The sequence below is a fragment of the Ochotona princeps genome, chromosome 14 (genome assembly GCF_030435755.1).
Source record: "Ochotona princeps isolate mOchPri1 chromosome 14, mOchPri1.hap1, whole genome shotgun sequence".
NCBI classification, from domain to species: Eukaryota; Metazoa; Chordata; class Mammalia; order Lagomorpha; family Ochotonidae; genus Ochotona; species Ochotona princeps.
The window spans coordinates 53,869,360-53,884,629 of NC_080845.1; the positions used below are offsets into that span (position 1 = coordinate 53,869,360).

General features: G+C 38.5%; 1 protein-coding gene across 7 annotated transcripts in view; it reads right to left on the reverse strand.

The window, feature by feature from the left end:
- The window catches only part of KDM4C (lysine demethylase 4C), a 325,582-nt gene that overhangs the window by 165,620 nt on the left and 144,692 nt on the right, over positions 1-15,270 (reverse strand). For 6 of the 7 annotated variants that reach the window (XM_058672446.1, XM_058672439.1, XM_058672441.1 and 3 more), the window contains 2 exons: positions 3,524-3,717; positions 698-888 (listed from right to left, as the gene is read on the reverse strand). In XM_058672446.1, the coding sequence (XP_058528429.1) occupies positions 698-888; positions 3,524-3,717 (385 nt within the window). Of the gene's footprint in view, positions 1-697; positions 889-3,523; positions 3,718-15,270 lie in introns of those variants that run through there. The other variant, XR_009246612.1, reaches the window with a different exon arrangement.

The following is a 15,270-nucleotide window of genomic DNA, read 5'->3' on the forward strand; positions in this document are numbered from 1 at the left end:
GATAAAACAGGAAGGGAACAATTTCTGTAGGCCAACAGACATAGTGCCTTGAGAAGAAAATTTAGAGGAAACCCATAAATGAAGGAATTATGATATGAGAACTATGACAGGAAGACAGGAATTACAAATAAGTTTGATTATTAAAAGGAGAATAAGTCCAATAACTATTAAAGAAGCAAAACATTAACACAGCTTCAGGAAAATTGTTCTATAAGATTTTACCCCTTCTATAAGAAGGAGTAAAAGTAAAGTAGGAGATACTTCCAGATGAGGGTTTTAGCACAGAGTTGGTTTTTTTTAAACCTTAATCTTTCTTTAAAAAAAGTTAATTGGAAATGTAAGAATCTCAAAGAATTATCTATAATTGATTTTCTCAATTTCTATGAATTCAAGAAAAGCTTTCCAACCAGATGCTGCATGTGGTAAACTGAGTCGCACTAAATTTTTTTCATTTGAAGATCATATTTTTATTAAGCCAGACAGACATTATTGACTATCTAGCGCATAGCCTTGCTCCTAACTTTTATAACTATCACAGGACACGTTGGTTAAATTATCGAATAACTTAAGATACTTTATAAAGCTATCTGGACAACTGTTCTTAGTAAATACAGCTTTAATGCATCCAAACATCCACCACCTCCATGTGCATGTGCAACATAACCAATAATTTTCTCATCTGAGAGTGTGATGATACCTGATAAAGTTGGATCCACCTGTGTCCTATCAGCAGAGATCACTTTTTCTGAAGATGCCTCTGTATTCCCCACTTGTGCTGCCTCTTCGGATTTTGCACTGAAGTCATGTGTGCCTGGATCAACTTCCCCGGAGATTTCCTCATTCCCCTCAGCCTTAGGCCTTTTACTGTGAGACCTGGTGCTCTGAAAGCTATGAATACAAGTGGTGGTCAGAGTAGAAAATTTGTAATGAAAATAAAGAGCACATACCAATAGAAATGCCACATCCCTTATTTCAAGAAGAAATAATTTCGACTTTACGTTACTACCTATGCTAAACTTTTTTACACTTAATTGCTTAAGTCTGAAATTTAACTCTGAAATCAATAAGAAATATTAGAATTCAAACAATTACAGTAAAATAAAGTCAAAAATGACAGGTAAATCAATAAAAAAATTATTTAAAAATCTAAGCAAATTGTTCCAAGGTAAATATGAGGCATGCATTAAAATAATAGCTGAAGGAATTACAATAAAGTTAACTGAATTTATTTTACATTGTATAAAAATTTCATCATTTTCAGACAGTGCTGGGCACATTTTCTTCCTATTTTAGTACTTCCCAGCCAGGCCTTTGACAGCTTTCTCATTTCTATCTGTCATATAGGTGACATTTCTAACTAAAAACTGTTAGAAATCAACTCAAAATAGTGTCCAAAACAAACAGGCATATGGACACGTGCGCACATACTTACTACACATGCACCAAACACAGCACAAAGAATAAGCACTGTAGGAAGCAAGCAAGGACAGAAACAAGAGACAGGGAGTAGCCAGGAACCATCACTGTGAATTAGCATGAGCAGCTGTTGGTGAGAGTAACGACAACAGCATCATCATTATGATAGAGGATCCATGCCCCCAAAATATCACAGTATTCATGGGTGACATCTCTCTGCAGTTTCAATGGGTCATTTCATTGGCTGGACTTCTGAAACAGGACATTTACTAAACGGAAACCAGTAGGCTCTTTCAGTACAAAGCTGTGAATACTAAACCAAATTCTAAAATGAACTTTTTTAACTAGTTGAGGAAAGTTCCTTCATTATGAAAACCAAGTGGAAGGCATTAAAATCTGTCCTATGTCACCAACCTGTTCTCAATCGAAATGGACCACTGTGGTTAACATGTAGCAAACCAGATTCTACATCACAAGTATTGATAGTTTGTCTAATGAAAAATTATGGGGATGCCAGATTGGAGTGTCTTTGAAATGAAAATAGAATATTGCTTCCTTCCAAAATTGGTCATTTTTGACAAGACGCTTGAATTCATTTGACAATGACACTGAACCCCAAAGTGAGTACTGTTGCAATTTTGAATAATACAGTTAGTTATACATTAAACAGTGACACAATGGACACATACAGCCACACCCACCCATGTCATGAATAAGTACTTACCCTCAGCACATGGGAAGCACTAGGATAGTTTTTGTTAGATTCTACTTTCTAATCATAAATATTGATCCTGACCTAATCAACTGCCTGGAGCTGATTTGTTACTTTAGAAATCATCGTTATAAGCTGCAGAGTAAAATATTAAAATTTAAGTTTTTAACTGCATAGTTCTGTGCCTTGAGTCTATCTCTGACACAATGTAGAAGGTTGACTCCGTGATCTTAAAATTCCTTCAATTGCTACCACGCTAAAAAAGCAGAAAATAAAGTTCAGGAAAAAAAAAATAGATTCAGGAAATAACCATTACAAGTGTGGGCACAGATTCAAAATTACAAGTTGGCTGGCAAATAACAAAAGCAAACAAAACAAAAACCAAACAAAAAAAAAAAAAGCAAACAGGTTCCAAATCAGAATATTAGATAAATACATGTAGGCAATAAAAATTACCTTTTCGCAAATCATTTAATTACATGAAAAACTGCTCAAAAAGCTTTTAAACAAATCGTTAATAGAGCATGGCCCAAAATTTTCAAAGGTAGATAATATTATATAATATATAATAAATATATATGTAAAGGATATATACAAAATGCTAACACTGGTTATCTCTGGACAATGAGGTTATGGGTGATTTGGGATTCCTTCAATATTCTTTTCCTTATTTTAGAAATTTTCTCCAATGCTCAAATATAACTTTTATAATCTGAAAGAAAAACAACAAGTAATATTGTAGAAGAAAGTTTAATACTAAAGTTACAAGTTAGCCAAAGGGCCAGAACAATACCATACCCTATACCAAGGGTTTTAAAACTGGAAGATGCCCACAGCAAAAAAAAAACTCTTTTGAAATGGCCCAGGATACAAAAATGGAATGGAAAATAAATTCACAAGGAAACCCATGTGAACCGCCACTTGCTCTGCTTTGCATCTTATTTTAAAGAAAAGAAACACAAGTGTTGAGCAAGTGGTAAAATATAAGCAGTCCACTGAGAAAGGCAGTATTTCAGATATCTAATCCAAGAGGGAAACAATTAAAGTCAGAAAGAAAACTGGTAGCAAAATGAAAAATATGAAATCAAGTTAATGAAGTGAGTTAAAATATGGGGATGAATGGAGCAAAACAATCCAACTTCAAAATAGTTTAGTGAAGGGAGTCAAAGAAATTCTGAATTTTTCTTATGCTATGTAACATGAATTCAGGATTATTCTCAAATGCAACATAAACTTCTGCCTATGTTCTATATATCACACAAGGTGAGTAGTTAAAAGACCTAAGGTAACTAAATTTATGATGAATAAATATCTTGACTGAACAGCCCCTAAGACATCACTCAGTAGCTCATCTTGGCAAGTATTCTAAGAAGGATGGGAGATGGAGATCATTACCTCCTGGGTGCTTTGCGTACTTTCCTCCTCCTCTGCAGCCAGGCCTTCACTTCAGGAGTCGATTCTGGAGTGGGTTTCGTATGATCAATGGTATATATATCTTTCCCTTGTTTCCAGAGCTGGTATCTGTCTGGCTGAAATTTCCTCACAAAGATATCCATGGAAATTTTCACCATGTCTTTCCTGCAAGTGCACTGAAACACAGTGAGGGTAAGATTGAACATTCAAGACATATATACAATCAGACGGTCAGGCTGGACTACATAATACTGGAATATTTAGTCACTACATGACTGAATGCTTCAAAATGCCTTGGAGTTTCTTAACCAGGGAGTGGCAGACAGAGCACACACATTCACCTTTATGAGTGGAAAATATATTTTGTATACTTCACAGAGACCTGTGCATCAGGTCTCCCACTCCTGGTCATGTCTCACCCAGTGTGAGATCAAAAAAAGTCTGAAAGCTAAAACTCAGTCAACAAATGACTTCAATTGTATTTTTTCCTTTAGAATTATTTGACTATTTTTATCAATCAGTAAAGTCCAGTAGGGGAAAAGTACTGGAAACAAATTAAAGTCTCTTCTGCACCACATACAATATGAAATCACCCAGTCGTATCCACTAAGGTGTTGTTGAAAAAGTAAGAAAAACAAAACATCACTTAGAATCCTCTATACCTTGATTCTCAGTAATGTGCAGTAAGCTGTGACTCTTAACGATGACTGCACACAGCTTTAATTAGGTCTCGGCGAACATGTTTCAGATCAAGGCATTAGAACTAACTCATCTAGCTCACAGTGCCTAACATAATTGGCAGCAAACTGGTAGACAGAACAGCTTTGACACAATAAAACCATCAGTTTTAAGGACACAATGATCATCTCCTTATCAATTAACTGCAACATGTCAATGGAATCCAGCACTAAACATCAATATACAGGTCATATGGTTTTAGTATTCCTTTTATATAAAGATTTATTTAGGCAATTGGAAGGTAAAATGGAGAGAGAGTGTGTGAATCTACTCCCTACTGGCTTACGGCCAAATAACCACAGCAGCCAGGCCTGGACCCAGGCTGAAGCTGGGAGAGAGGAGCTTTCAAAACTTTCCCAGGTGCAGCATCACGGAGCTGGATCTAAAGTAGAACAGTAAGGTCTCACACCAGGAACCCATATGGGATGCAAACATGGTGGAACATCACTTCACTATGTGACAACACCAGAGGTAATCAAGCATTACATTCAGTGTACCTAAAATCGCTTTCCACAGCTACAGCTGTTCTCTCAATGACAACCACAACTGATGCATTCTTCTATTTAATCATCACTTCTTGGTCCCTGTCTCCTCCAGACATAAAAATCTGCCCTTTCACTATCTAGATTTAATTCTCTCTCTGAAATGTCTCCAGCATCAAGATCCCTTAACTTCACTGTCAGAACTTAAATTCTAGCACAGCAAAAGCTAGTAATGACCCTGCTTGCAGCCCACGTAGAGTCAATTCACTTTTAAAGCTATCATTTTAATACCCCTCAAATATCCTGAATCTTTCATTTGAGTTCAACGAGGTGCATTTATCCTGCCGTTTCAGTAAAACGATAGTTGAATTTGTGAGCCTGGCATTCAAGGGCTAACGAGCAGTGAGATTTTCAGATTTCTTTCCAAGCACATGTCAACAGAATACTTTCTTTCAACCCAAATCATTGGAGCCCAAAGGCCTCATATATTAAATGAATGTCACACTGAAAAACTCCTCTCTGCACATTTTCTAAAGAAAATCATCCTTAACTCTGAATTCAAATCATACCATCCTATCCTCTGAATTCAATAGGATTTACCTGTAATAATACGTTCTGTTATTAGTTACACATAATGAAGATTCTAAATAATATTGATTTAGGTATGTGTCAGATGACGATTCTGAAAAAAAATACTTTTTTCTAAGACAGAAAAGGCGGGCCCAGTGTGGGGGCCTGCTAGCTAAACACTCGCCTTGCATGTGCCAGGATCCCATTTGGGTGTCAGTTAGTCCTAGCTGCTGCACTTCAAATTAAGCTCCCTGCTTACAGTCTGGGAAAGCAGTAGAGGATGGCAGACAGCCTTAGTATCCTGCACCCTTGTGGGATACCCAAAAGCTGCTGCTGCTGCTGCTGCTGCTCGCTTCATTATAAACCAGCAAACAGCACACCTTTCTCTGTCTTGCCTCTCTGTAAATTTACCGTTACAATAAAAATACATATATCTTTAAAAAAGGAGAAGAAGGGGAGAGAGAATAGAACGACAGTGGGGGAGGGAGACTTCTCATCTGCTGATGCACACCAAAAATGAACAAGGCAGCAGGCAGGTGCTTCAATCAGGGTCTCCCATGTGCATGCAGGAGAGCAACTTACTAGCCCATCATCAACTATTTTATAGAAAGTGGAGCAACCAGGAATCCAACAGGAGCTCCGATGGGATGCTGCCATCCAAGCAGCAGTTTAACCTCAAACACCACAATGCCATTCTTGATTCTGAAAATCTTTAAGGTATTTTTCTCTTGTAATGTGAAAAAATAAAAACTTAACAAACTTAAAATAATCAAAACCAATTTTCATGTTTTCTTTGAGTGATACTGATTTAGTTTTTTTTTTTTAAAGATTTATTCATTTTATTATAGCCAGATATATACAGAGGAGAGACAGAGAGGAAGATCTTCCGTCCGATGATTCACTCCCCAAGTGAGCCGCAACGGGCCGATGCGCGCCGATCCGAAGCCGGGAACCTGGAACCTCCTCCGGGTCTCCCACGCGGGTGCAGTGTCCCAATGCATTGGGCCATCCTCAACTGCTCTCCCAGGCCACAAGCAGGGAGCTGGATGGGAAGTGGAGCTGCCGGGATTAGAACCGGCGCCCATATGGGATCCTGGGATTTATTGTTTTTAAGAAAATACTGGATTACAGTGAAATTTCATTTCATCTAATGGGCTCCCTTAGGGGAGGACTTGATTTCAATTGTAGCAAAGATAAGCCATTGATGTGTAGAAATGAGTTTTTTAGCAAATACTTTGGGGGACAGAAAAAACCACAGATGATGCTATGAAGCTGTCCAGAGCAGGGGGGCACAGCCACTAAAGCAGTGCTTGTGATGCCCTCATGCCTCATCCGTGCGCTAATTCAAGTGCTAACTCCTACACGGGCCAACTGCCTTTCTTTCACAATTTCTGATTTATATTTTAATTTTCAATATAATCAAAGGCTTAATGGTTCACTAAAAAGTTGAATACCCTTGCATTTATGAGTATCAATGCAAAAATAAACATATATAAATGAGAGATTCATTGATTACCTACATCTGATTATATCTTATGGTTAGGAACAAAGAGGAGGAAAGAATGAAATGTAGAACTGACTGGAAAGAGCAAGGAGCCGTTGTTTGGGCTAAAATTAGGGTGGAATTAGAGCCAAAAATGGCTCCAGAAGTAGAAATATCCCTTTCACAACTGACATGCAGTTTGCCTCATAGGCTTAATTTCTATTTATCTCAAATGCCAAGTATTTCATTGCACGTCACCTAGAATAATCACAATGTACAATCATTTTGAATTTTTCTAGACTCCATCACAGATTCCAACAAAAACTGATATTCTCTGAGCAACAGGCTTCAGGTCTATTTTAATGCTATTAGTATGTGAACAGAATAATAAATGTTCATTGCTGTATGTTTCAAATACTACAGTAACAAAAGAATCAGGACAAAATCAAAATCTACATTGATTCACCATATTTAAAGACTTGCCTTATTTCTTGTCCACACAGTTGATTTAATTAACTCATCGTTGTGTTGGGCCTTTGAACAACTTAAAGTATTTCACCAAAAGTACATGGATTCTGCCTTAAATGTTGGCAAACATGTCTCTAACGAAAGAAGCAACATAAATATGTAGTTCTATCTCGACTCACAAAGAAACTGGTTAATTCAAATAAAATTGAAAATTATCACTGTTGTAATTAATCATTGAAAAGCTCTGGAAAAGGGTCCCGCTGTAACGGCCTACGGGCTAAAATCCTCACCTTGCACATGCTGGGATCCCTTACAGATGCCGGTTCCTATTCTGGCAGCTCCATTTCCCATCCAGCTCCCTGCTTGTGACCTGGGAAAGCAGTTGATGACGGTCCAAAGCCTTGGGACCCTGCACCCACATGGGAGACCTGGAAGAGGATCCAGGTTCCTGGCTTCAGATCAGCACAATTTTGGTCATCCCAGCCACTTGGGGAGTGAACCATTGGACGTAAGATTTTCCTCTCTGTCTCTCCTCCTATCTGTTTGTCTGCCTTTCCAATACAAATAGATAAATCTTAAAAAAAAAAAATTCTGGAAAAGAAAATTTTTCCACTACTCCAGAGATAAAAAAAATCTTTGACAAAAGCAAGAAAGAGATTTGGTGAGGTCTATTTTTACTCCAGAGAAACTCATTAATCAATCCAAATGTAAAAATAGACTATATAACAAATACAATTTTAATGATCTACATTTCCTCATTTCCACATGTGCTTTAAATATATCTAAATCTTAACTGGAATACACCCAGAAAGCAATCATAAATACAGCTGATATCAGTTCCGTGTTCTGCCAAGTAGTAAGACCACTTTAAAACAATTCTATCCATTCACATTTTTGGTGCCAAAACAAGCACTATGTTGCTATAAGTTACACCATAATCAGAGTTAAGAGTATTCATCTATGTATACAGTAAGAATTCATTATATAGCTATAGTTGCATTTATTTTCTTAGAAGTGGCTTCCTGTCACAATCCATCAATTGTCATGAATTCAAAAAATAAAAAGACAGGAAAGGAACATAGAGTCGGCCAGAGAATTCTATTTACCAGCTGCAGCCACTATCAAACACAAAATGCAAAAGCCTTTTGCCATGAGGGCTAGACAGAATAAAAGGTAAAAGATAGTAAAGCACTGGCAATGAGCAAGGTTAATGCAGAAGTTCAACACCTTGGTTTGTTTTCCATTCCAAGAGCTGTTAGGGGTACAGGGGTGCAGGGGTAAACAGGTTGGGGAGAAAGAATAATGTCTTTATATGGCATACACATTACAGGGTCTGCTTAACATTGAAATGGCTTACTAAAAAACTAATTCTATCTGGAAAATCAATTTTTCCACAAAGTTCACATACCCAAACTGTATAATTTTTTGCCCCAAAATTGCAAGTTGCAACGCTTTTTCTGCACTGTTAAGTTTCAAAGCCTACATCACCACAGGTTTTTAATTCCCCTGTATAAAGTGCAAATTACAAACAAAACTAACAGGAGGTACAACTCTTCAATCAAACAGTAAGTTATATCCATTTCAATTCAAATGTCATTAGTAATAACCTATGACAGCACTGCTTCTACAAAAATCTCAGTGCTAATAAGCAAAGTGATTCGTTCAGAGACTGGAACATAACCCATATTCTAACAGAAAGGGTCAATGCAGACCTACTCCTGGCAAGTGAACAAATACAAGTTAATTGTCACCGTTGTCATGGCATGAAGGATAGATAACTTCTTTAGAAGAAAGCCAACAAAAACAAATTATAACAGGAGAGGCAACACAGATTCTTAGATGTAGATCAAAGAAGTAATCTATTTGGATTGTACAGGAATAATAGTTGGTAAAACTCACACTTTGAAAATGTCTACTGATTAAGGTCATCTTAGAGCAGAAGCAATACAGTGAATATTTGGCTTCGATGCATACAATACACCCAGAAGAAATGTCAAAAATCATAATAACGAAACAGATTTGTAAATAAAAAAACCGTTTCCTAGCCTGTTATTAAGGTTGTATGCTTAGCGAAGTAGGACGGACTACATGATGAAACAGCCTAATATTGAGAGCCAAATATAGATGCAAAAATTAAAATACAATCCGTAAAAGCAGTGTAAAGGAAGCTGCTAAATCAGGAGGCATCTGAAATGCAATTTTTACATATATCAAAAGTAATTAAAGTCAATAAAATGCTTACAAAATTTGGCTTAAACATAATAAATACAGTATCCCTAGAAGCTTGATTTTCATACGGTGATTTCCAAGATTGTAGATGACAGACAGAAAATGCTCATGGGAAAGGAAAAAAAAAACCTCCAGCAAGAATATGCATATACACATGCAATAAATGCATCTATAAAACATCAAGAAACATCAAATAAGCAATTAATAAGTGATGAATCCAAACAAATAGCTCAGATTGAGCTTAACATAAAATATATTGCTCTAAAAATTATAAATAAAATATTACACCATAGTTCATGTAACTAGCTTCCTGATTCCCCTCTGGGAGAGCTGGATTGTGCTGCTGGCTCCCTGCTTTGGCTCCTCCCCAGCTACAGTTGTTGCAGGTATTTGAACCAGCACATAGAAGTGCTCTCTTTGTGGCATATTCTCACTCAATCTCCATCTCTAAGTGTAATACTCAAATCTAAACAATTTTAATAATAGGTCAGAAATATGGCAATCTGCAAACAGAGACAGAAAGCTACTAAGTCCCTGAAAATGAACAGCATATGTCAAAAGATTATTGGCACTGACTTACAAAGGTTAATGAATGTCCAATTTCAAACAAGATTCTTTACTCTGGACTTCTTCCAAAAGTTCCAGCAAAGTAAACATATAAAGTTTTTCTTTTAATAATCACATAGTTTGCTTTTACATTCTTTCTTGATGAATCCATAAAATATATGGCAAAAGTTTAAATTACTGTTCGTTGGCAACAGCAACATCTTAGAACCTGGTCAAAGACCAATCGTCTCCCTTCTGGGAAGGCTCAACTAACCAGAAAATCTAGTTCCCGAGATGCTTTGCAGCATGAACAACTGTCCTGCCAAGAGATGCCTAGCAAACTCCAGGAAAGTACTGGTTGTCTCCTTGCCCAGGGAAAGTGAGAGATCGCATTTAACCATTTATACCTAGGCTCTTCATGTTAGAAGCAAAACAATCTATACTCCAGGGTATTGTCCAGTAAGCATGTGGGAAATATACCTTACAGGCATCACTATCTGTGCTGCTAAAAACTAGGTGGACATTGAGAGAACAGAATATTGAATACTAAGAAATACTCTCACACAGGTCCTTCTGGAATTAGCCATGTGTATACCTATGTTAGAAAAAGAGAATAGCCCTCATCTTGCTACAATTCACATATAGTATATCTAAGAGAACATGAAATTGATTGTTTTATATCTTCGCAATTTGCTATAATTTGAATTCACAGGTTCAGGTCTAATTACATGACTAGTTCAGATGCTGAAGATCAACTATCCTTAAATCTTTCAAGAATAAATAGATTCACTGCACAAAGATCATTTAATATTTCTAAGCACTAGAAAACCGGATGAGTTCTATACATCACTAATTCAATTGCATTACATAGAACGTACTTGAAAAATTACTGGTAACTAAATAAAACACTGATATAGAGAGGGAGTATGTTCTATAAAACATGTTAAGTGTTGACACAGCTTAGTTTACATTAAAGAGATAAATGTGAGTATATAAAAATATACCTAAGGACACCAAATTCTGCCTTTTTCACAGAATCTAATTAATTTTCACTAAAATCATACCCAACAGAGACAGCTGGTGCTCATATATCCCACCATGATTCAAATTTTCCTCATCACTCTGGTGTAAGTGCACAACAGGGTAAATGTTACAAGGTACTCAGTAGCTGCTTTGTAAATGAACTTGAAAAGGCCAGTACACATTTCATAGTCTTTGACTAATGAACATTCAACAATGAACAAAAACTTCAATAACAACATCCAACACCACATTCCAAAAGGAGAAAGAACTTAAAATAATGATAATTTCTATTGAGAATGTAATCACAATAAAAAAAAATACTGATGGAAATATACACAGATGACACACATGGCACAAAGTTCCACAAAACCCGATACCACCTAAGAGGCTAACAAGCTTTTGTTTCTGTTTGAGAGAACCACAAAATGTTATGCTGCACTTAAAACTCACCAATTCCCAAACAAAAATAATTAAAAATAAACAAATTTTAAAAACCAACAAAAAAAACTCTTAAAAATTAACAAATAAAACTCACCTATTCCCTCCAGTTGAAACAACCACTGCAATCTCTGAAGGTGCACAACTTTGAGAAGCTACACTGCAACTAAATATTACTCAACCTGAAGGGCTAAATAATATCTGTACATTGGCCTGAATCTTGTCTTGTCCGTAAGTCCTTATAATCCTACAAGGCTGGGCTTTTCTTTTAATCAACTCACATTCAGTGTTGCACAAATCTGGTGACACGGTAACAGGGCTAGGCTCTGTAATTACCACTGAATAATTAAAAAAAAAATCTTACACACCTTCATGAATATCGAGTGCCAGAAATGCTTGCCATAGAATTATACACACACACACACACACACACACACACAATCTTAAGATTATAAAAGACAAAATTTTAAGTGTTGTAAAGTCACAATTCAGTTAGGTAACTATTAAAGAGTTGGGGCAAGGTTTCTTAAGTGCCAAGATGGATGAAGACAATGAGTTGAACGGGGCCTAGAAGCCACTTCTTTCAGTCATTTATCACATCTGATTGGCTCCTGCCTAGCACGTACAAGAACAGGGGCTAGCAGCGGGCACGGTAAGGGTTTACTGGGGTCTCTCTCCACAAGGCCATAGCAACCACTGATGCACACAAGAACTGCGGCTGGAAGTGGGCTAGATCAGGCTAGGCTGCAGCTCATGCCAGCACACCAGAGTGCCGGTGCAGGGCCTGCAGACAGTCTGGATTGGTCTAGGCTGCATAACCCATGTGTCTGCATGACAGCTGGAGATAGAGATGGAAACAGGACTAAGCAGTAAGCTGTACCCACTGGTACATCTGTTATTTGGTGCAGAAGAAGACCAAAACCAATCCTGCATCAACTAACACAGAGCAAGGTTTGAGTACCTCTCATGTGGGGTCTATTAGTGGGCACCGCACTCAATCCCTGAGCTCAGAGCAAATTGTGTAGACATGTGGTCTGATCCCAAAGCAAACTGCAGTACTGAGCCATCTCAGTTGCTGATCCTTGTACAAGAATATGGAGCACACCCAGATGAATACAAAAGACAGGAAAGCAAGCTCCTCTAAGCCAAGAGAAAATTTCAAGTACCACATCAAAGATCAAAAAAAGAACAGTTTGTACAACCATCCAGAGCAGGCTCTACAATAGGCACCTAAGTCTCTGGGCACACTGGGGTAGACAAGGACAATAAACAGGTCTTAGAAAGAACTTTTCACCTCCTCTGATGTGAGAAGCCAGCAACTACTCAGGACAATCAAGACTAGTCAAGTCAACACCCTTGTATCGTCAATCTTCTCAGTCCCTAGGCACTGAGGTAGTGTGACAGCAATAGTGGTACACTTTCTTCCTTCAATCCACATCCTCGGCCCACACCACGCCCCAGACTCAGCGAAGAAAAGAGAACACCGTTGTAATAATTAAAACAATGAATTTAAAAGTTCTCTGAAAAATCGTGTAATGAAAATGCAATGCAGGGCTCGGCAGCGTGGCCTAGTGGCTAAGGTCCTCGCCTTGATCCCATATGGCCGCTGGTTCTAATCCCGGCAGCTCCACTTCCTCTCTATCTTTCCTCCTCTCAGTATATCTGACTTTGTAATAAAAATAAAAAATAAATCTTAAAAAAAAAAGAAAATGCAATGCACAGATTCTTTTTTAATATATGTGTCTCTGTAAGCTTTTTGCAAGACACTTCCATAGTGGGTATTGAAATAGGAAACAAATAGATGCATGCTTCTATGCATTTTTAAACTTTCTGTGAAAGTCTGTGAAGAACTTGCTTTCTTCCTTCTGCCTCAGAGAAGTTGTGAAATGAAAGTGTACCTGTAGTGTAAAAATGGCAAAGCTGTAGCAGTTCTGCCGTAGAGCTGAGCAGAAATGAGGGAGGAATATTGACCCTGCAGGGACCTGTACCAGGTCTCATATTTCTATCTGAATGGATTACTTTAATTGTTTCTATATTTAAGAACATTCACTTTTTAAAAAAAGATTTATTTATTTTTATTGCAAAGTCAGATAAAACAAAGAGGAGGAGAGACAGAGAAAAAGATCTTTCATCCGATGATTCACTCCCCAAGTGACCGCAACAGGTGGTACTGCACCGATCTGAAGCCGGGAGCCGGGAGCCGGGAGCTCTTCCAGGTCTCCCACACAGGTGCAGGGTCCCAAGGTTTTGGGTCATCCTCGACTGCTTTTACAGGCCACAAGCAGGGAGCTGGATGGGAAGTGAAGCTGCCGGGATTAGAACTAGCACCCACATGAGATCCTGGCGCATTCAAGGCGAGGACTTTAGCCAGTAGACCACGCCGCAGGGCCCAAAACATTCACTCTCAAAACAGGTATTCATGAGTTGCAGGACTCCTACGGTAGTTGAATTCCTGCAGTATTTTATATCACAGTCACAGTGAAGTCAAATCGGTGCTAAGCAAAATTGAAGGTCAAGCTTTTATTTCAGTTTAAGATGCCTTAAAAAATATGCTTTGTAATAAGTTAAATTGACAGGATTTCATTTCGTTTATACTTGAAAGGAAGACACACACTTTGGTCCTGCTATTTAAAAAAAAAGAGCATGTGAGCAGTCATAGTGCATGCAACCTAACTAGACAACAATTTCACAGAATCAATACATCAAGGCCATATATTACAATTCACATCCACTTCTTGGGAGTTGTCCTATGAACTAAAACATGAGCTTATGAACTGATATAAATCCAGGAACCTGTAATAAGTAAAAACGTCCCCAGGAAGTGAGACCATTGTAAATACCCATTAAATGGTCCTTCCGGTTGCTAAAGGAACTTTGTGATTACTACCCTGAAAGTGACATTATTGCAGGCTATACACAGAACAAGATGTGCTTGGTATATACAAAACACAATATACAAGTACATGCACCTGGTGAGCTGTCCCCGGGCCCACCTGGGCTCTGGGGGCTGCTTCCTTCGGGGTGAGTACACCAAGGAGGGGAGGTCTCTGTGACTAGGCAGGTCCGGGGCCCACCCGCCACCCTCATTGGACGGTGAATGGGATTGGGGAGGGGCGCAACCTAGGGCCTGGGACTTTAAACTTCAGGATGGGGCTTCTCATGACTGGATCCCAGACACCAGCCACCATGTGCATGTGGTGAGCTGTCCCCGGGTGGTCAGTGCGCCATTTGGTGCCAGGCTCTGCCTGCTGGCCGCCCGGGCAGGCAGCTCTGGGGTTTTGGTTCTTTGATTCACTTCTTAGGTAGCTCCAGGTTGAACCCACTGTGCTTCTAGGAAGTGACTCAATCGTAAAGATTCCCAATGACAGTAACTCTGCCTTTGAAAAACTTGTAATCACTTAACAATGCTGACCACCAAATACCAGTCCATGCAAAAGCTATGGCTGGGGGGCTTGTCCAGCAGAATCATATTCTGTTACCTGACATGATGATGGATCACGAGAAGGGTGACATTAAGCAGGGCCATTACATTAACTAACACTCGAGAACCATATCTGGGGGTAGACTCTGAAGAGTTGTGAGGGCCAAACCCTGTGGAAATTCTAGACCCACTGGTTAGCTCGAGGGTTGGGGTGGTGATGCCCTAAGCTAGGTGTGACCAAGGAGCCTGCCATCAATCACAGGTAAAGGAACCCGCAACAGTCTGGACTGGTCAAGGCAGCAGCACCCGAATGTGAATCCTGAATAGAGTG